Source organism: Sitophilus oryzae, unplaced genomic scaffold (assembly GCF_002938485.1).
Source record: "Sitophilus oryzae breed Bouriz unplaced genomic scaffold, Soryzae_2.0 scaffold_1440_pilon_pilon, whole genome shotgun sequence".
Taxonomy (NCBI): Eukaryota; Metazoa; Arthropoda; class Insecta; order Coleoptera; family Curculionidae; genus Sitophilus; species Sitophilus oryzae.
In genome coordinates, this window is record NW_022146105.1 from 3,253,340 (window position 1) to 3,276,863 (window position 23,524).

General features: G+C 32.5%; 1 protein-coding gene and 2 long non-coding RNA genes across 6 annotated transcripts in view; 1 reads left to right on the top strand and 2 right to left on the bottom strand.

Moving 5' to 3' along the window:
- Positions 1–23,524, bottom strand: part of LOC115876808 — a 73,635-nt gene that overhangs the window by 36,673 nt on the left and 13,438 nt on the right. For all 3 annotated transcript variants that reach the window (XR_004049207.1, XR_004049206.1, XR_004049208.1), the window contains 2 exons: positions 19,596–19,790; positions 15,038–15,190 (listed from right to left, as the gene is read on the bottom strand). This is a non-coding gene — a long non-coding RNA (uncharacterized LOC115876808). The remainder of the gene's footprint in view (positions 1–15,037; positions 15,191–19,595; positions 19,791–23,524) is intronic.
- On the top strand, positions 4,796–23,496 carry LOC115876805 (nuclear factor interleukin-3-regulated protein). Of its 2 annotated transcripts, none has more exons than XM_030892761.1 (2): positions 4,796–5,102; positions 21,633–23,496. In XM_030892761.1, exons 1-2 carry the CDS (start codon positions 5,051–5,053, stop codon positions 22,754–22,756), a joined length of 1,176 nt encoding a protein of 391 aa, XP_030748621.1. In that variant the 5' UTR covers positions 4,796–5,050; the 3' UTR covers positions 22,757–23,496. The 2 variants fall into 2 exon arrangements, with proteins under 2 accessions (XP_030748621.1, XP_030748622.1); XM_030892762.1 differs by lacking the exon at positions 4,796–5,102 and adding an exon at positions 17,040–17,402.
- On the bottom strand, positions 9,310–10,130 carry LOC115876809. The gene is made up of 3 exons (XR_004049209.1): positions 9,922–10,130; positions 9,537–9,868; positions 9,310–9,479 (listed from the first exon to the last, which is right to left on the bottom strand). It is a non-coding gene; the product is annotated as an uncharacterized LOC115876809 (long non-coding RNA).

Genomic DNA, 23,524 nt, shown 5'->3' on the forward strand with positions numbered 1-23,524 from the left:
TTCTTTGATTACTGACATCTTTATACTGCGCAGAAAAAGCTAGCAGATGATTACAACACATTAAGTTATTTTTTAGAGTTAATAAGATGATTTACTATTTACCAGTTATAATACTTCATATAAGTAAAAACTGATATCGTGGCTCAGAAACTGTAGAACCCTGCATTACTCTTCATACTGCGCAGATATATTGATTACTGAGTTGTTATTTATTGACTTAAATGATTACATTATATATTTCATTCATTTCTGAAGTATAAAAATTGATTGTTTAAACTTTGATCTGAGATAGTACAGTCGTATCTATCTACTGTTGAAAATATAGACCTCTAAACAACTAACTTTTTCTTACTGCGCACAAAAATTACGAGGTGACTTAATTATTGAACTTAACATTATGTATCTATCTTTCTCTATAAAGTTTTAACTTCTTTACCTATAATACAAATTTTGTTATGAAATGATTTTGAGTCATACATAATTATATTTTTAATTTTTATACTGTGTCATTATGAAAAATTGATGAATAGTAATCTGTTGAACGTCAGAACGAAAAACTATCGATGAGTCATAGAAAACATAAAACTATAAACATATAGAGTGACAAAACTATGTTTAATCAATGTCGCAATAATCCATATATTATTTCTATGGAAATTTATATAGCTATCAATATAATTATTTTGTTTTTATTACCGAGACACACAGTTCAAAGTGTGAAAAAAATATTTAAATGAAAAACGCAATAAGTCGGTCTGGGTTCTTTAACCTGTATTTTTTCAGTGCATCGCATGATAATATTTGGTCACAATGTGTTATATACATGATTGCCATAATCTAGACGTGTACAATATATCTTCGTTCGCGCTCACAATAAACATTATTGTGTAGAGATGCGCAAAATAACTCTTTGTTACGCAAAAAAATATAATCTCAATAAAAAAATATCTTGATGAACTTAATAACATTGTGCTAAATCATATAACTACACATAATCTTATCATAATTTTAGCGCAAATAACAACAAGTTCCTTTGTCTTACAATCATAATAATATTAAAAAAAAAACAATTCCTAGTAAAAACTGTTATCACTAATCTGTTGAATCATTTGTTTGTTATATAATGGCGTAATATCACCTATAATACCCTTTGTCAGGGCGTAATTTAACAACTTAAACGTTATATTTTAATAAAAACAATTGTTTCCTTGAGCACAGGTATTACAAATTTCCCACTTAGGGTGCTATCAGTAATTCTAATAGCCAAATATGTTAAAAATTATTGTCACTGTTAACGTTGCGGTTTAACTGTATATGAGTGTACTGTACGATACTAAAATACACGTATTTTGAATAAATTATACTGCTGTTAGAATTAACTATTCTGTTCTATAATAAATATACGGGATTAAACAACAAATACAATAAGTTTTTATTTGCGAAATTCCGTTAAAACAATAGATTAGCGGACACAATTTATTGTTTAGTTAATAAACATATAATTATAAATTTGGATTTAATATAAACATTAGCAAAACTCAGCAATTCTATACAGATTGTAATATAAAAATTAATAAATATTATTGAAGTGTATATACAACCCATTTTTGTTTAGTGGACAAAGAGAATACCTTGATACACAAAGCAAAGGTCAGGTTTGTGAAGTGCATAAAGAGAATAAAGAGTTACGCATTTGACAAAACCTGGCAAAGCTGCTAAATCGCAACAAAATTGCAAAACTTTCAAAGCATTTCGGATGCCCAAAGTCCAATTCTATTAATGGCAAAGATTCTGACTGGTAAGATGCAATTTTTTAATGTATCTCTCTCACACGAAATTTATTTTTAGACGGCCAATTCGTTGGGCTATATGTTTTTTTATGTTCAGACGGTTCAATTTGAGCATTGCAAAATAAGTGCATCGCCCTGTGTTGGTAATGCATGGGGCCCGAGCAAGGGTATTCCGTCTGCTGCTGGAAACAATAAAGATAAACGGTGTGTGTATATGACTTAGGCTCAGTTTTCCAAGAAAATAAATTCGTTATTTGATAATCAGGCCATTTTCTAATTAAAGCTTAAACAAACGGCTCAGAAAACAGGTCCTTCACTTTTTAGCTAATTCCATGTGTCACAAAAGAACACTCGTTTTCAGAGCTGTTCTTTTCTTATGTGTCTTATACTATGTATTAACAAGTTAAAGTTAAAGTGCATTCATAGAGTGTGTATAGAATATATAAAAATGTAGACGATATAAAAAGGTAAACTGTAGCATATAACTCTAAAAATGGGACTAATGTAATTACCGTGCATCACGTCATTTTTACGAAAATAAAAGTTGGATATATGATTTTTTGCATATTGCATCCGTTCCTTGTAACAGCGAGGGGAGATAAACCCCTGGTAATTTTACTTATTTACATTTTACTGTCTTTTTGCTACTTAGCAAAGTTTATTTACGAACAACCCAATGAGAAGCCGTGTCAAAGAAACTCTAGACGCAGTGCCATTTACAAGAGAAATATATATTCTCTTTTTTATATACCTGTATCATCTTCATCATAATTTTCAGCTTATTCAATCGTTTCCAACTATGGCGTAGCCTCCCTCAACTATGGTGTTGCCTCCCTCATATTAAGATATTCTCGCTAATTGGGCCCACTGTTGTCTATTGTTGGCTATGCGGATCCAGGTTGTTTCTGCTAATTTCCTAATATCATGGTATCATCGTAGGTTTCGTCGCCTGCTGGATTATACCTGTATATGGGGTATATACATGAATATGTGAATAAAGAGGTATATAGGTCTATATACGAGTATATGGATGCATGTAGGTATACATGAATATAGATATATAATTGTATACCCATATTTATTACTATAGTAGTAATACCATATATGTAATAACACTTATACCTACATAATACACATACATACGGATATATGTATATACGGATATAATGTATAGAGTTCCATATCCGGGTATAGGTGTAAGTATATTACCGTGTGTATGTGTATGTGCGCATAAGTAGGCTATATCTATGTATACGTCACATTATAGATATTTTGTCTATATTATCATCATCATCATCATTCTCAGCTTATTCAACCAATTCCAATTATGATGTAGCCTCCCTCACATTTTTAGATACCTTTTTTGTAGTTGGGCCCATAGTTGTCTATTGTCCAAGTTATCCCTGCTAATTTCCTAATATCATGGTCCCATCTCACATTTGGTCTCTTCTAGGTCTCTTAATTCATCGTGGGTACCATGATCTAATTTCTGTGGTCCATCTATTGTCCGTCCTTCTTGCCAGGTGTCCTGCCCATTGCCACTTGAGAGATTTGATTCTATCGATGACATCTATAACCTGGGTCTTTTGTCGTATCCACTCTATTATTTTAGATCTTTTTTGGTTATTCCCAGCATTTTGTCCATATACAGGGTGAGTATTAAATAAGTGCAATTTTCAGGGTCGGTAGTCTCGATGAAAGAAACATATTTTATCTTTACCGTTTTTCAAATAAGTCGATTTTTCAAATAATAACCGAGTTATTTTGCTTCGAAAATTAAAAAAAAAATTTTTTTGCTTAAATTTTGAGAACCACTGGATCTTTTTTGTGTATATATATATATATATATACAAAAAATATATAATATAATTAGCTTTATATATATATATATATATATATATATATATATATATATATATATATAAACGGGATTTGGTTTAAGTATTTAATACTCATACGGCCTATTGCTGCCTTCCCGTTACCCTACGCCACACATCTCGATTTAGAGCGTCATCAGCTTCTAGGTTACGAGCTTCCATTGCTTCCTTAACCGTTCCGTTCCAGGATTTTCTAGGTTTAACTCTTTCTTCTGCCCTGGGGAGCCCATTGAAAAACTCTTTTTGGCCACCTGTTCTCCGGCATACGCAGAACATGTCCAAACCATTTTAAGCTGGATTTTTCGATTCGATCCAGTACTGTCTCCTCCGATGCATTCATGATACGCCTGACCTCGATGTTTGTCTTTTTTTCCATCCTAGATATACCTGCACTTCTTCTAAGGTAGTCCATTTCAACAACTTGGATTTTGCGCTTCGCGTCTGCACTCAGAGTCCATAGCTCTGAACCATAGCAAAGAACTGACTCCACCAATGTTCTTCCAAGTCTCTTTTTTTTAATTAAAAATTTAATCTACTTTCTATAATGCCATATTATCAAGAAATTATGTTTTTTTAAAAACTAAAAAAATACAGTGTTTTTCAAAAAATTCAAAATTTTCAAAAAATCCTTTTCGCGAATAAAAGCTCAAAGACGTGTTTCTGAGGCCGAAATATACTACCCCCAAAAATATTAATATTTGCATGATGTGTAATGCCAGAATATTAGATAATTCATTATTAAGATAATTATAAATAAAGGAACAAGAAACAAAACTGTTAAGTAACATTTATTGAATGGATTGGAGTTACGATGATGGTTTTAGGATATCTGGGTTAGATTTGGTGTGGAAAATCAAGTACCAATGGGCAGTTTCGTTTTTCACTAGAGAATGCGGTGGCATGGCACGGTACTGCCGTTAGCAAATGAGCGCAGAAAGTATCATCCTTAGATGAAGAGGAATCGGGGCCAGATTATGTATCGCGGTAATCTCACGTAATGCCGCGCGTATCCTTTGGCCGCATTTCCTCGGTTCTCCCTTTCTCCATTTGCTTTCTTCGCCACTACCTCGCACTACGAACATCTAGGTCACTATCTCATACTTTTACATCCTTTATTCGCCGCTGTACAGTACGCGGCCATCAACTTGACTCTCGACATTGCAAACTGCGAGCTCTTGGCGCATAGACGGCCGGCAAATCCGTACCGCCACACCAAAGCACTTGGTTCTTCGGTAAAGAACGCCGCTGCTGCAGCCACACAGCTCCAGCATAAGTTGTGACGCTTTCCGCGCTAATTCTCGGTTTCTGTGAACAGTGATCCAAGGCCTAACCATTGCTTCCTTGCATCACCATCACCGGTCTGCCGGTCCAGCCACCTACATCATGCCCACCATACACACAGCTGATAATGGATTAATTTTCTCTCAACCACCTGGTAAGTTTTCTTCACACTAACCAACACACAAAAATTCATCAATTCATTCTCAAAAAAATTAATCAATATAATCCATTGATCCAGAAAAACTTTTTAATGTAGTCTATGTCTCAAAAAAAAATACCTTCGGATGTGGACAGTTAATTTCATGTTAATTTCATATAAAAACTGTCACTTTTTATTACCAGTAGTACAACAAATAATATCTTTTCCTATAATACAAGACTATTTATCTATCATTTTCATTATAAATTCGAATTTTTGTCTGTCATTACCCAAAACCTGCTTGATACCTCTACTAGATCGAAAAACTTTTTGATCACACTGTATTAGTAATTTAAATAGAAATTATCCCTGTAAACAGGTATTTTTCAAAATAGTCAAAAAACGAATACATATCACTGTTTACTTCTGATCTAAATTCGAAGAAAATAATAACTGCTTTTCCCATCTTTTTCTCAATGAGAAAATAATAAACATCTTAAAATAACTTCGAAATCTAACAATGCAAATGCGGGGAACTATTTTTAGCTTGTTGTATTTGAAATACGTTTAATAAATTGCCTACTTGTTATTATGAAACTTGAATTATTCATATACAGACTGGAAATCAATATTTGTTTATATTAAGTAGGTACTGATAAATTAGTTTAATCAGTTTTTTGTATTATTTTGGGGTATCCAAAAAACAGGCTTTGAATGATGACAGTTTAAAAAGTCTCATGGTAAATTACATTAAATTTTTTTTCATGCTAAAAGTCCTTAAATTTAAGAAACTACCGTATGATCGAATAAAAAACGGCGTCAGCGATGGCTATGAAACGAAGATCGCTCTGATTTTATATCTAAAATATAGGTAATGTCTTCGATATTCATTTCCAATCCATCTGAACCCCGTTTTTTTCGATCACACGGTATTTTTATAACATACACGAGAACTTATGATTTGAAAACAGGGAAAGTTCTCGAACTAGCTTTAAGTGTTATAATTATAAATCTCTCTATAATTTACTTAACAACCCGTATAAAATAAACTCCACCTATATAAGAAAATGTATTATAGTAGATATTTTTATTAAAGCTACTTGTTGACATTGACACATATAATTTTCTTTATATTCTTCAAGAACACGGCTTAAATAACAAGAAACGTTAAAAAGGAGATTGAAAAAATTTGCAATAACGTGAAACAATCAATATAAGTACGTAGTGGTTATATCTTTCTCGGATTCTTTACAGGTTTCAAGTGTTTGACATAACCACTGAGAGATATTAAGAAAGGGCTATACAGTAAACAATATAATTATGCTAAATAGTTCTTTGTATTAAAATTGCAAGTATAATAATAGTAATAACGCAAAAAAATATGAAATGCAAAGCGAATTCCCTGTGGAGTAACACACTTTTTATAAAATTGGTAACGGTATTAAGTACACCCAAATAACAGGGTGATCGGCTTGAATTTCGTTTTCTTGTAGTACAAATGAAGTCCGTCATGAGTTGAAAAAAATGTACGCATAAAATTATTTAGTTCAAAAATTAAGTGGAAATAAATTAAGATAATAACGAAATTATTAGGTGCTGGAAATACCCACTTTCATTAAATATATAGCGACAAATAGTCTACTTGATATTACCCTCAAGGTACCTCAATTAATATATATATATATATATATATATATATTTTTTTTTTTTGAAATAATTTGTCCATAAAACTGTTCACTATACCATACCCTTCTCTGTCTAATCCATATCTTTTTGTTAATCTTTTATCTCTCTCCGTGTTTCCGGTGCATGAACTATGTATATTCCTATTTTTCTGTTTAAATGGCTTATCGTTCATTACAACAATCGACTTAAGTATTTTGTAATTTTAGCTTTGTAAACACTGACGATACTTTTATCACGACAATCAAAGGTCATATTGTTTAATCTGATAATCTACATTTAGTATGATCAAATTTTTTTTTAATATAGAGAAAAAGTGTAGGTTTTTAAGGTAATTCACATCGTCAATAAATATTTGATTAAACAATTTTCCAAGTCGCAGATTACTGCAACTTAATTTCAATAATAGTATCACAAAATTACAACAAAACAGACGTTCTTTATTGATTTTTCAATTATTTCATGTGACTATACAGGGTGAATCACATGAAATGATTGCAAATATTTTAGGGGTAGTATATTCTGACCCCAGGAACACGTCTATGATATTTTCTTCGCAAAAATTGGAATTTTTAAGAAACATTTTTAATTTTTAGTTAAAGAACATAATATCTTTATAATATGACAACATAGGTAGTAGATTAAATTTACAAGAAAGTAAATCCATAAAAGATCTAGTGATTCTCAAAATTGAAGCGAAAAATCAATTTTTTAAATTTTCAAAGTAAAATATGTCGGTTATTTTGGACTTATTTGAAAAACGGTAAAGAGAAAATGTTTCTTATATCGAGATCTACCAGCCCTGAAAATATTTGCATTTCTTTAAGACTCACCCTGTAGAGAAATATCTTATAATAAAAATAAAATTGCTATTCAAGGTAATTATTTCATTTAAATCTTAAGATCAAAAGAAGAAAAAAGAATGATACTAGCTTAAATTTAAGATCTATATTAATAAAATTTAATTTAATAGGATCTTTTTATAAAAAAAAGGTAATTAATTAAACGTAACACAGAAATATTTTAACAATAAAACTGGACACCTGAATTATACGTAACAAAAATGCCAACGTAATAGACATATCAAATACAGAGAATCTATCTAATCTATTGAAAAAATACTACTTTTGCGTATGATAAAAACACGTTGTGACTCAGCAAAGCAAATTACATAACATCTCATAATAAAGGTCTGTCGAATGCTTCCAAAGAAATATTACGGACTGTTTTAGTTAGAATAGGTTTCATTATAAATCCATTTCCACTTTCAATAATGCTAATCCTTACGTATTTCCTGGTACCTCATTCGTTAGTAACTTCATTTGTATGATATAATCGATCGAATACAGAAGGTTACGTTTAAAATAACTCACGAAAAATATAGATGAGATTTGCTGATACACAGAAAAAAATTCTATGCAATTAAAAAAATGTAGCATAAGGGTAACATACGATGATAAACGACAACATAGATACAAGCTGTAGTCAAGACTTATTAGCCCTGAAAATATTTGCACTTATTTAAGACTCACCCTGTATATTGTTGAACTCGTCGAAGAAGAACCTAAAGTATTGGAGCATAAAATAAAACTGAAGAAAGAGAGTCTCATTATTCAGAATTCGGGCATTTAAAACATTTACCTCTAAAATCCAGACTCAAAAAATCATACGCGAAATCTTAGAATTTTTCAATCTGGACAAGCAGAAACGTTATACATTTTGTTTATGAACTGAGTCTATATTTTTTTGAATTTGATTCTTGAGCACGTTGAGTTGACGTATGGAATAGGATAATCAATTTTTAAGTGTAAAAATGGTTTTAACTGAGTGTCAAATATACATAGTTTGGGTGTTAAAATAATTTATCAGTATGGTAAAATACATTTATTAGAGTGTGAATTTGATTTCAGTTCGTGTACTTATCCTATAATTAAAATTTAAGGTGGGAAAACATAAAAAAATAAAAAAAATAAGAATACAAAACATTTTTTATTATTTAATATAATAAATAATACAAGAAATGTACCTTAATTTAGGTAGATACATTAGGTAACAACGAAACAAAAAAATATTCCTTACTCTATAGGCAACTACACATTATGGGTAAACACAAAATAAAATAAAAAATGTCTATACCTATGTGGCGGATTCATCTCTCCAAAAAAAATCCTTTATGGGTATTTCGCCACTGCACTGCAAGAAAATCTACAAAATAAAATAGTTATTTTTTGTAAACACTTCTGGCGTTAAACCTAAACGGACGCTGCTTGTCAGAAGTTATGTTTACAGTTATACAAATTTATAAATAAAATTTTTAATTTTTTTTAAATAGTTTTTTTTTCTTTTTCCTTTGTATTTTTTTTTGCTTCCGACGACGGAAAGAGATAAACTTTCCGAAACGTTAAGCATTTTTTTGTTAGGCAAATTTGTTTAACTGTAAACATAAATTCTGACAAGCAGTGTCCGTTTAGGTTTAATGCAAGTGTTTACCAAAAATAACTATTTTATTTTGTAGATTTTCTTGCAGTGCAGTGGCGAAATACCCATAAAGGACTTTTTTTAGCCAAAATAAAAAATATAATATATACCTTATTTGAGGTAGGAAATTGTCGCCTCGTATATTTCTATCATATTTGCAGCCTTATTTTCAAACTTCGCCACAAAGTTATTAGCATTAGCAGGATATAGCAAGCTGACATCTTGTTCAATCTAAAATTATAAAAAATTAGGTTTTAAAGTTCACTAAATTAAAATGACGTGACATACAAGTCCTGGCGTGTCCAAAAATCTGGGATAATCGACAAATGAAAAGTAATTCATTTTTCTACAGTTAAAAAGGTTTTTCATTGTTTCCATGATTTCCTTTTTCTGTGTCTTGCAGCAAGCATTTTTTAAAAATTCTATGTGTGCTACTCCTTGTTCTGTCAATGTTCTGGCTTTTTTAAGGTTGGTTCATCTGATAAGTCATCACTATTCTATGTAACTTGTGGTGGTAACTTTCGTTTGGAGCTTGGCACCATATTGGATCTTGCAACGGTTCGGAGCCTCCATACCAGGTAGCCACTTGAGGTTCTTAAGCTGCCATTATAAAATATCTCCTAAAAATTACAAAGCACTAAACTACTAAGCATAATCTTAGATATTTACTTACCTAACTCGACTATTTCAGAGTATGTCACATTATCTGATGTTTCATCAATTTTGGCGTATTTACTTTTGTTGTTTAACTGAATTTTATACATCATTTTACCAAAATCATGGGCACTACAACACACAGCGAACAACCTGTACAACCACCAACTTGAAATAGGCAAATAGGCGTGCAGGAACGCGAAAGCAGTGGGGATGTGCCGCGCGTCACCCAATATGATGCTTTTTTTAACACTCCCGAGTGCACCGAAACTGCGTTTTGCAGTCTTTATAACACGGTATGGGTGTTTTTAAGACGTATGTAGGGCAAAAAAACATTTCTTGGAAGGTAACGTTTACACTGATTATATGATTCTTACCAAATATAAGTGAAGTTTACACTCCATACACTAATTTCACTTTTTTTTTGGTAGATTTGATTTTCAAAGTTTGGGTGTTATTATTTCTGTTTAATTTTATTAACGCGAGTGTAAATATTAACACTCTGATAATTTACCACACTAAATATCTTTTCTACCACCAGGTCATTTTTTACTGTGTAGATACAAGCTGTAGTCAAGACTTATTAGCCCTGAAAATATTTGCACTTATTTAAGACTCACCCTGTATATTGTTGAACTCGTCGAAGAAGAACCTAAAGTATTGGAGCATAAAAATAAAACTGAAGAAAGAGAGTCTCATTATTCAGAATTCGGGCATTTTAAAACATTTACCTCTAAAATCCAGACTCAAAAAAAATCATACGCGAAATCTTAGAATTTTTCAATCTGGACAAGAAGAAACGTTTACATTTTGTTTATGAACTGAGTCTATATTTTTGAATTTGATTCTTGAGCACGTTGAGTTGACGTATGGAATAGGAATCCTTCAACGGTCTAAGACACTCGAAAAAATATATCAGGACGGAGAAAAATCAAAGATTTACCTTGATAGTAAGAACAATCTTCGGACTGTTACAGGGTTTTAAACAGGACGCTGTCACCTCAGTAGATTGAGGCTAAGAAACAACGACGAATGCAGATTCTGTGGGGAAAACGGGGAAACCCCAGAACACCTCATCACTGAGTGCGCCGAGACGACAGCCATTCATGCCATAAACTTTGGTAGGACTGATGATATCGGAGATGGTGGACTAACCTCTGTAAAACCGTCTCAGATACTGGCTTTTGTCAAAGCCCTGAGAGCGTATGATGAGTTATAACTCAAAAAAGGGAGATACAATAGATCCCATACAACCTACAATGTTAGACGCAATGGTTCTAATCAAACGAGCACATAAGACTCTAAAAATCTAAAATGTTAGTTCCAGAGATGGCATTAAGCAAAGAACAAGCATACAATGCAGATGAAATAATCAAGATGAGGGAGTGGCAATATGTGGAAAAGCTTATTCTGAAACCAGCAATAAATCAGAAATTTTTGAAAAATGAACATGACAAAAATTTCTTTCAGTGTGGCTATATTTATATGCACCTTGGTATGACATAATAATAAAAAAGCGACGGTTGTAGAGAAGGTTACATCCGATATACCGCGCAAAACAAATTCATTTCGTAATACAATTTGATCATTGACTGATATACTATTCCGGCAAGGCCATACGTTTGGTAAAATCCATTTGTAGTAAAGTATAGTTACCGGAAATAATTCAACTTAAACGGAATAAAGGCCATACTCTGAAAACCTTGTTTCTGAGGTCAACTTCTACCGAAAACAGCAATAAAAGCGGCTTTTTATACCGCACGTACATAATTTAAAATCAATCGAACACATTTTGGGACTAAATAAAATATATATATACATTTATTTTTTATTATGCAACCTTTTATCATTATGGCTTCCTACATTTTATTTCTAATTAATTCCTGGAGGTTGCATATCAATCGAACGATATTTCTATTTAATTATTTCTATATTCTGTGTGAATGGACGTTATAAGTAAATATATTTTTAAATAAATTAACCGAAATTCGAGCAGTAGACCAAAAAAAGGAAATAACAGTATTTGGTATACCATATTGCGAACACCCTAAAGCAAATTTACTGACTGACATAATACTAAAATGTAGGCCAAGTCCAAGTTTGCGGTGCGTACTTTCTTTTTATTTATTCACGGGCTTCGGCGTGTTTCTTCACATCCTTTTTTATTTTACCTAGTTTAGTTTTAATTACTCTATTCTAAATATTCAACAAAATATTTCTTCTGAATTCTAAATAAGTAGTTTTAATAAAAAGATTTAACGCATTTGAAATTTGCTAGGCAAAAAAGTATAAAAGAAACGACATTCAACTTTGTTTAAATTAAAAAAAAATACTGAAAATAATTTACCGATAGAAACTAAATATTAGTACAGTGTTTTATCTCTTTTTATTTGTTCAGTAATGACCATCTCTTGTTTTTTCTCTTAATGACCTGATAGCGGTACAAAATGTAATAAGACTGATATGATATATGGAAAGAACAAACTCAAATACTACGATTTCAATCCACGTGTTTAGATAACTCTGAATTATTAGTCGATAAAGAGGGTATTTCTAACTAAAATTTATAAAATAATATGGAGAAAATATTAATTCTAACCGAAAAGACCATGTATATACACTGGACGCCACATGGTCGTGTTGTCTCAACAGTCGCATTGTAAGTATATATGTATGTTTCTATATTAATATATAGGAATGTATATTGTAAGATAATTATATTATTTGTTATTTTCATGTAGTGAATAAAAAATAGACAAGCTGATGTTATTGAATATTTTAAGAGAATATAAATGCCGGACGTCACAAAGTTATCTGTTTTAAAAAGTAGTGTTGTATATATATAGTATATTGTAAAATTTCGATGAATATTTGAAACTTATTGCATTATTAGTGTTTTAGACTAATAATTATATTGTTTGTTGTTTGGTTGACTACAAAATATAATAACTACTCTTTCAATCTACGGGTGATGACGTCAAAATAATCTGTCTATTTATTCTCTATATTATAGGAAAAAAACTTGTTATTTGTATTTCTGATAAACTGTAAATATTTTATAAATAACTGCAAATACAATCATTAAACAGTCCAAAATCCCGAACCTATGTCAACATAAAAATGTATAATCTGAGGACAATTCATGCGCAATTTTTTTCGTACTGCCTCAATGTTATTGCGAGCAAAATATTTTTTTATTTGTGCTGATAAGAAAGGTTACAAACAATTAACTGCACATAGCAACAATTTTTTTTCATCGCAGTAGCATAATTATATCGTTATTAGATGTATAAAAAAATCAAAAAAGTTTGACTTGTTTAGCAAGAAGTGGAAGATTGAAATAACAAATTCATTAATCTATTCAAAGAGATTTAGTATGGCTATCCTATGAGGACAAACAAAAATAAACAGTTTACTCACTTTTAGTGTGTAATCGTGTAGATTAGATATTCGTTCTCGGAATTTTTCCATCAGAATTGTAGACTGAGTTATCAAATAATACGTGACCAATGCTTAAGTTAAAAATATCAAAAATATGGCAACAATTTTTTTTATTATGTAATGTAAGACCATCGTTCAAACACATAACGTTGATATGATATTGAGTTATTAATTAATTTTTTTAAGAATATAAATAAAGAATATCAGGCCAGACATATTTTACATTTTTGATCTTAATTTTAAATGAAGCGCAATAAAATATGTATATACACTGGAGGAATGAAGCATGACACAAGCATTTTTCAGTCAGATACTATTTAATTTTGAAATGTCACACATTTAGCGAAAAGAAGATCAGTAATTCCTTATTTATAGACTAATTTATACCTAATTTACAGACATTAACATTAATAATTGGTATTTCATCATGTTTCAACACGACAAAAATCGCAACTTATTTGTCATCCTTCCTGTATTTCCATAGCTTTATTTATTTATGGAATATAGAGATAGATTCCATAGAGTTTCTGGTAAATATTTAAGAAGAAATGATCTGAGAATTGTCTGGTAAGAGTTAAATAATACAGAGAAATGTGAAATTAAAAAACAATTTTTCTCTACATTCTAGAACAATAACATAACGTTCTAAAACGCACACTTCAAGTTTCTACTGATCTTACTACTAATTATTTGAGTGATGGTATAAACACGAACTTTCATACGATTTCTCTGAACTACATAAGCTAAACTACCAGCGATATAATGCTGCGACTTAGTAAGTAGGTTTCTTACTATATTACCATCTGCGCATCCTTCTTTGATATAATGTGTAGCATAAATCCTTTATAACAGTGCATTTATGATTATTGATTTGTTTAATTTGTATACACGTATAAAATACGGACAGAGAAAATATATCAAAGGCTGATTTGTTTTATAACTGTGAACCAGACATCAACTGATGTTGCTGGGCAATCGCGATTTTATAATCTGTATAAATTGTGCTTCTGGGTTTAAATAGGACAGAGAGGCCCGACGAAAAAAATGTATAATACATACGTACACGCGAAAATAATAAATGAACGTCCCACTTTAACTGAAGAAAGTTTAATGTCAATGTCCCTGTAAACGGAAGTCTTAGGTCATTGATTTTTTGTTTATTGTTAAATTATCGTTATAATTGTACGATTCCACTACAATATTGTTTTTCTAAATGGCGTAAAAATAACGGCCTGTCAATACTTGCAAAAAATGAACTCTTTAGTAACCCAATTCATACTAAAACATAATCCTTTGTTATTGTTGCTAAGTTATGTGAAAAATTTAAAAGGTTAACAATAATATACATGCCAAACATTTTTTTTTCTAAACTTTGTTTATCAGAACGAAATGTTAAATATGGTATTATTCATAGTGATACAAATTAATGGAATTGTTATATTATTTTTGTCATATTAAAACTATAAAAAAGGATTAAATTTTAAATATGCGCAACTGGTGGATTGAAATGTCGGCTGGGGGCCAAAAAAATATATTTAGGACAAAGACCCAAAATTAGAAAGACGTTGTCTTTGGCCAAAAATGAGAAATAGGTCAAAAACCGAAAAAAATATACAAATTTATTTTTAACCCGTCATTATAGTCAGGTATTATTCGAATTCAGCTGAGAAAAATTTAACTATACAAAAACTTACCTGGGAAAAGGAATGATCCTCTTCAAATGACAAAATTATTTGAAACTGGAAAAATCAACAGGTCCGGCATAAGCCAGATTTACAATATCTTTAAATCTTCTTATTAAATCTGCACTTTTTCTTAAGATCTAGATTTTATAGGAGGGTTTCTTTCTAAAAATGAAAGTGATATGAGTCCTGGTCTGTTTCTAATATAATCAACTTATTTTTCTTTGTGTCTTTGGGCTCTTTCATGGAAACATATAAAAGATATGTCTTTATTAATCAATTATTTTGTCTTTTTGTCGGTAATTGATGGTAGACTGTGAATTGAGAGCCAGACATTTATCCAGGTCCGGCTCAACCCAAAGGACCTTACATAACAAAAGCATGGACAAGGTGACTTGTCATTGGTCCAATTGGTGACTCAGAGAGGGTGTTGTCCTCTATCCGTGCAATTTCCCTCATCAAATCGAGAGAATCAACACGCGCCCGACGCCACGTTGCCAACTCGCGCAAAAAATCCCCAGCAGTTACGTCGAAATTTTCTTTGTTAAAAAAATCAGGCTTTATATTAAATAAGCAGCAAGTATTGCATTTCCTCGCAACAACAAAAAATTACCTAATAGGTTGGTCGTTAAGTTATACAAGTTGCAATGCTTTATGTAGGTCAATGCCTTACATTAATTTTATTCTTAGCTAAAGAAACTTATATAACAATGGTTTTTATGTCGCTAAGACTTTATTGTTTCGTGTTGGCAATGCTTCAAAAATCGTCACACAGTAAAATAATATGCGTACCTCGAATTGTTCTAATACAAAACGCAATGTAATTTGTTTATTTCTTTATAAATAGTGATGGGACCGTAATTAGTTTTGTTTTGAGCGAGTACGACTTAACAAAAAAGCATTGCGTTATAAAATAATATTTACCTACATATCTATTTCTTTAAAAATATAGTATTTTAATCTTGCTTGCAATATAATTTTGCTAAACTATTTTTGTTCTAATTCCTTTGTCAATTTTATTGGCGTGGATTGCACAACGCAGGTTGATATTTCGATACAATTGAATTCGATGATGAGTAATCTTATGACCTGCTTAAATTGTATCAATCTAGATGTCAAATTTCTCAAATATTGTTTAGTGATAAATAAAATTACAATGAGACAAAAGTATTTGGTTATGCCACAATGGAAATCTTGATTGTCATTATCTATTTCGTCGCATTAGATATATACAGTTGATTGCAGATATATGGAAGTCATATGGTCATCTGTCTTAATATTTTAATCATATTTAGATGCATATATAAAATTTCTCTATCAAAAGAACTAAAATAAAAAATATAACATAAAAAATATTAATTCTAACTCAAATGACCATCTTATACATCGGACGTCACTTTGCTGTCTTTTAAGAAGTCGCGTTGTATATATGTCCGTATACCGTAAGATTTTGATGTATATTCAAAAATTATCGGCATTTCAGTGGATAAAAAATATGTCATGCGGAAAAATTAAATAATAGAACATATACACAAATACCGGACGTAACATTGCTATCTTTTTTAAGACACGGCGTTCGGTATACATCTTTATGCTCTAAGATTTCGATATATATTGCAAAATTATTGATGTTTTAGCTTAATAACTATCTTGTTAGTTATTTTATTGAAGTGTATATAAGAATAAGACATGATTCAATATTAAATAAGTCGATAGCACAATGTAACATATACATGGTGTCTGTTTTAAGTTCAGTAGTCTTGTATATATGTCTGTACACTGTAGAAGAATATTGACATTTGAGGATGATGATTGGAATTTAAGACACATAACATTCCACGAATATGACCGGGTATTTATTCTAGACTAAGATTAATTTTTGGCAGTTTTTGTGCTGCGAAGTGTGGTAAATTGATAAGATCAGATACCGCTATGACATTCTAGCATGTTTAGCATTGCGAAATAATCAAAACAGAATCCAGACGTATCAGAAATGATCCAAATTAAATAGCGCTTTGTCTGGCCGTGCTTCGACAAACAAATCATTAAAGTGCATCGCATAACAATAAACACGCGCCGCGATTATAAAGCCGTAGGACCCAGACTAGTCCGACATTTGGCAACACGGCTTCCATCCGCTACTATTGGTTCTCGGCGCGGCGCGAAATATCGTCTCAATCAGCTTGCGAGTGCGGCTGAAGTCAGTCGATGCGTATTCGTTTCAGTAATTGGTTGCTGTACCTGTCGTGAAAATATTCAACCGCGCAAAACTATTGTTTTTGTTTGCAATTTTCGTTCAAACGTTTTGAAACCGTGACTTTCCCTGGACTTTTTTTCAGCGGGTCCTCCCGCCCTTCAAACACATATAATACAATTGGTGAGTTGATTTTTGAAAAATACGCATTATTGTTTTTATTTTTTTTATAATGTATTGGATTTACAAATTACTTGACAGACATGCTCTACTAATGACAGGCAAACAGTTAAGCGGTTGCTCCACTTTTTTTACGCGAATTGAACCTTAAAAAATTTAGCTGTCCTAAATAAATATTGAATTAGCATAAGATTCCGAGCGTGTACAGTTAATAAAAAAATACTCACTTACATTACTGGTAAATGATGCAATAGAGAGGTTTTTATTTTAATAAACTTCCATTGTCTGAAACATCATATACCGTTAATGATAATGAGTAATATCAAATCCGATTAAATCATCACAACCAGATATAGCGTTAAACTTTAAACCTTGTTTTAATAAGATTTCGTAATTGTTTTCGTAAATTGACGGAACATAATATTTAAATAGAAGAATTGTATTCAAACAAATAATGAGGCGATTTCAGAGAAAATTATTTATTGGGTCTTGAAACCGCCTCACCGAAAAATTTTGTAAACAATGAAGCCAGTTGTGCAACTAAATATTTATTATGTAACGATACGGATCTCTTCGAAGTTATAACTGCGGTTTTTACTGTTGTAGGTCGTTCGACGTGGTGTTCCACTAGCCTAGATTTGAAAATATACGAAACTAGGATACCTAAATCAATTGCAGAAGCACAGACAGTCGTTTGCGTTTAGTTTAAATCTCACGCGAAAAATAACATTTACCTGTGCTTCTTTGATCTAGTTCCTATACATCACTCGCTAGGCTAATTTAATGTCGCAATATTTCTTTTTCATTTTGAAATTTTACATCCTCACCGCTTGGTTTTAATTTGATGTAATTTGAAAAAAGGACGAGTTATTCTAGGTTGAATTACGAAACGTTTTTTGTTCGTATCTATTATTCTATTTCCGTTGTTATGATTCCTCAGAAATAACATGATTCACGGGGCACTTCATCGGAAATACCGCGCTTGTCTGGCGACGACGAACTGGCAACGCACCACAACGCACCTACTTGATCCAGTTTGGTTTTTTCGAAATGCGCACTACAATGGCAACAACCTTTCGAAAATATTTGCCGCGCTTTTCGCCACGGAAACCACAAACGTATTGCGTAATGTCGAAGCACAACAAATAATGCGACATCATATCTTTTTCTCGTTTAACTATTCGACAGATATTTCCAGACAATCACCTGATCCTAAAACACCAATAATATTGAGATATACATCGAAATCTTGAAATATACAGTGCTACTAATTAAAATAGTCAATATTATGACGTCCGGTGGACGCATATACATTACACTGAGTTATTTAATATTTCATTACGCTTTATTCTTGCATTTACTCAATTACAATAACAAATCACATAATTATCCTGCTAAATACATAATAATCTTCGGATATACATCGATATCTTCAAATATACAGATCTAAGTACCATGTGGCGTCCAATGTATGTATAAACATTCTACCGAGTTACTTAATACTTCATTAGTCTTTATTCCTGTACTGACTTCATTACAATAACAAATAATATAATTATACAGCTAAAATCATAATGATCTTCAGACATACATCGATAATTTGAAATATACAGACCTATATACAATACAAACACTGTGACGTCAGATGTATGTATATTACATGTTCAACTAAGTTATTTAATATGTTATCCTGTCTTATTCTGGTGTTCCCTCCGAAATCTTACAATATACAGAATATATACAAATATTACCAATTAAAATAGATATAAAAGTTATTAAGGATAAAATTTCAGTTATTACAAAAAATATAGCAATTCAACTTATTCTGGTTTGTTTTAACTGAATTTAGCAATGATAGAGTTAATTTCCTGTGACCATATAGATATTATAATTAGAGAAATTTCTCTTTGTTGTCATTTGATTATTTTAGAATATAGTGTAGAATGTGTGGGAGTGAGCTAAACATCGTTCGTACAGTAAATTATTAGTGGTTTTAATATCAGGGACTGACGGCTGGTATCGATTGTCCGTTATGATATGACATAAGCGAGGCTTTGACACCATTTCTGCTTTACGTTTAAGTGGTTTTTTAGTTCGCCGATGCCGTAATCTCCAATACCCATTTGATTATTCACGGTTCTTTTTGTTGCCCATTATTTACCTAGCCGATTGAATATGTTCTGACCTACTAAATACCTTCTTTTGAATGATGCCCGATCGGATAAAAACCGTTGTTTTTTCTCTTTTTTCCTTTTCACGTTTGATTCTCTTGCTCTTTTTCGGCAGTTCCCGTTAAGTTCCAAGCCCACGTCACACATATCTTTCAATATTTAATGCTAATTCCTATTTTCGTCAACTAAGGCGGTGGTTATTGAGTGAATTGGACTAAATCTAAAAAAGGAAATAAGGTTAGACATGAGCTAATAATTATAATTATTTTTTTTAAAACCTCATACATAGTTAGGTCTATGCGTTATATTACCGGGTGGTGCATCGCCGCGACATTGGCAACATAGGAAATCGCATGTAAATTTTGAACTGTCCAGATATTAGCTCTCCTGTTCATTTTACAGCGAACTTGTAAATTGGTTTTTAAAAGGTCTGCGTATTCTGAATACATATGCCAAATTTGAATAATTTTGGAGAAGCCGATTAGTAACTTAAGAAAAATCGCATAGTTACCCGTTCAGTTTTAATTTAAAAATAGATGCAGTTTTTCTTAAATTACTTAAAATCAGCTTGTCCAAAATTGTTCCAATTTGGCATGTGTATTCAGGATACGCAGACCTTAAAAAAACCTGTTTACGACTTAGCCGTAGAATTAATAGTGGATACGATATTTGGACAAGACAAAATTTGCATGGGATTTCCTATGTTTCCAACGACGATGCACCACCCGGTATATTTTTTGCGTCACAATAAATTTCACTATTTTTGACTATATTATTACATATATATAAAAGCGTAGGTTGATTAGACATGTTACTGCGATTTACGTGGCTAGGAAAACAGACTTAATTTTGAACTATGTTTTTATTACAAAATATTTTCAATTTAGCCTATTTGTATTTGTGTAGATTTATTTATAGTTATCAAATTATATTTTGTGGAAAACTACGAAAATTAAGCACAAACGTGCCAATTAAAAAATTTCCGATATTTAACGATATGTGTTAAATATCGATTTAACATACCGATATCTGTTGTGACAGCATAAAAAAATTTGGATAAAATTAATAAATATTTTCTTTATTTTTCAATCTAATCAATAATAGTTTTGGAATTTGTGATGGGATGAAGAACTTACTGAATAACACCGGTATGGCGTGCTTAGTAATAGAATGATTGTTTGCCACGTGATTTTACAAAGGTGATTATACGAAGCGCTACTACGTTTCACTCCAGCGGACATATTTTTCCGTGAAACACGCCGATTCCTAAAGAGCGCGATTTTTGGTAAAGCGCTTCTTTCACTGAAACGACGGGCGGTTTTTAGCCAAATCATTTAGGGAGCGTCATATTCTAAGTATTCTATTTTTACGTGAAGCCTAATGCGCATTATATAAATCTTACTAATAACGCATCGAACTGAAGAACTTATTATAATTAGGTAAAAACGTTGTTTGAAAAGGGTGCAGATTCTATGCCACGTGACTGAATTCACGTTGCCCGTTGTTATTCCGTTTGGCGACTTAATGAGATAATAGGCCAGCTTGGAGATACTAGAAAAACATTATTACGTGTACTTTGACTCAATTGGGTTTCTCTTACATATTAAAAATGCGATTCCTAATAAAGCTTGCAATTTTGTTTACTTCATTTTCATGTTTACGTCAATACGGTATTAATAGAATCGTTAATAAAAAAATGAAATCACTGTTATGCCTTAGGACATTTTAAAGAAACATTTGGTCAAAAATATATAACAAGTTTATAAAAATATAGAATGTAATAATACGATTTATTTTTTATTGGGATGTAACAAGCTTGACTGATAGCTTTTTTTTCCTGTACGTTGTGAAGTATCGGCTGTGACGTATAAATTAATACGTAGAGATGTCGGAGCATTGTTCTGCCAAAAATTCCGCGGGCCTCACAATATTATTTGTTTGGGCCAAAACTGTTGACTCGCAATAGCTGAAGCGAGGAGGTCTATTGACCTGTGCGATTACATCACAATTAGTTCTTCCATATAGTAACGGTCAGTACTAATGGTGATTTCTTTCTTTTCAGATGTGCTAAAGCAACATATAATGGTTGCCGAATTTGTTGGACGTGGACAGAGTGGTTCTCCGGTAAACGGCGAAGTACCACAGTTGAACTCCGGTCTACCCAACGGACATACAAGAGAAATGCTGCCGACTTCAACCACCCCCGGAGCGGAGCACTACGCCATCCCCTCCGTCAAACACAAGGACCTGTTCTCGCAGCGCAAGCAGCGAGAATTCACGCCCGACAACAAAAAAGATGACAACTATTGGGACAGAAGAAGAAGAAACAACGAGGCTGCTAAGAGGTCTCGTGAAAAACGCAGATTCAATGACATGGTTCTGGAACAAAGGGTTGTGGAGCTCACCAAGGAAAACGCTATTCTTAAGGCCCAATTAGAAGCAATCCGTGAGGAGTATGGTATTTGTGGAGAGAACGTTGTCTGTGCTGAAAAGGTCCTGGCTAATCTCCCTACCAACGAACAGGTGCTAAGCCTGACCAAGCGCCAGAAAATCTCACATCCAGCCACATCTCCGGCGCTATTCACTACGCAGAACTCCGTTCCCACACCGGTGATACACCAGCCTATGGTGGCCCAACCACATGCCCCACCGATGGTTCCTATCGAGCCCGCCTTCAGGCAACACCCAGAATACCACCCTTCCTACTCCATGCCTTACAGACATCCGTCACCAGGAGCGCTGAACCTCTGCGCCAGGAGACCCAGAAGCTCACCCTCACCCTTTGAGCTATCCAGCACATCCGGGGATGAGGGTCCTCCTATGCAAGCCGTTTCTAACGAAGCCAACAACAGTTTACCTTTGAAACTCCGCCACAAATCTCACCTGGGCGACAAGGACGCCGCCACAGCCCTTCTGGCCCTTCACAACATCAAACAGGAGCCTGCCAGGGCTAGTCCACCGTGGGACGCGGAGGGTTCTTCGGACGAAAGGGACTCGGGAATCTCGATGGGCGCGGAGTGGAGCGCGACTCAAGCCGCCGCTACCCTGCAGTCGCTCCAGAAGGGCTCGCAAAACCCCCAAGAACCCAAGACACACCATCCACTGCATTCGGAAATTGTGCGGTTGACCACCGAGGTGGAACAACTCAAGTCGATGATGAAGGAGAAGGAGGCTCGTCGCCATTAGGCTCTGTGATTGCGCCCCTAGGGGCTATTTATTCTAGTGATAAGTATTTATTTATTAGATAAGGAAGGACTATGGAGTGGACGAAGTGTGCACAAATATCTTGCGGGATGCCTATTGTTTTTTTACTCTTATTTGCCAGTCTATCTCTGATGACTCGACAAAAACTGTCTGTCCGACACGTTAATAATCATAGTTTTTTTGTAGTTTTATACAAAACGTTTTTTTCTTACTTTAAAGATAATGTATGTATTATGGCTTTTACTAGTTATGACTTAATTCCTACTTTATCTATCTTATTATGTCCGCGTATATATTATGTGTACGTTTATATCATCACATCTGATTTTGCCCTACTATCTGTTATCAATTATTGTTAGGGAATTTAACGTACCTTTATTGATAACTAGCCGATATAAAGTATGTGTGATTTTTTGTAACTATTTATCCTATAGATTATTTATGTATAAAAAATGTATGTATTTTTGTTACTTGCCAGTACAATACTGGAATATAAAAATTATCAGATTATTATGTTTGTATAAACCAATCAAGACTTAGAGAGAGAAACATTTACCTCGGCATTGTTGTTTGTTTTTTTATTATTATTACTCTTTAAAAGTATCTTTATGATCTATCTAGCCTGCAGAATTTTCATCCCTTACAGAAAATATCAATATATTTTCATATTACCGTTTTAATGTATCCTAATTATATTTAAATAAATATTTTCATCGTTTTTATGTTTGTTGTTTTATTTACTGAATCGTT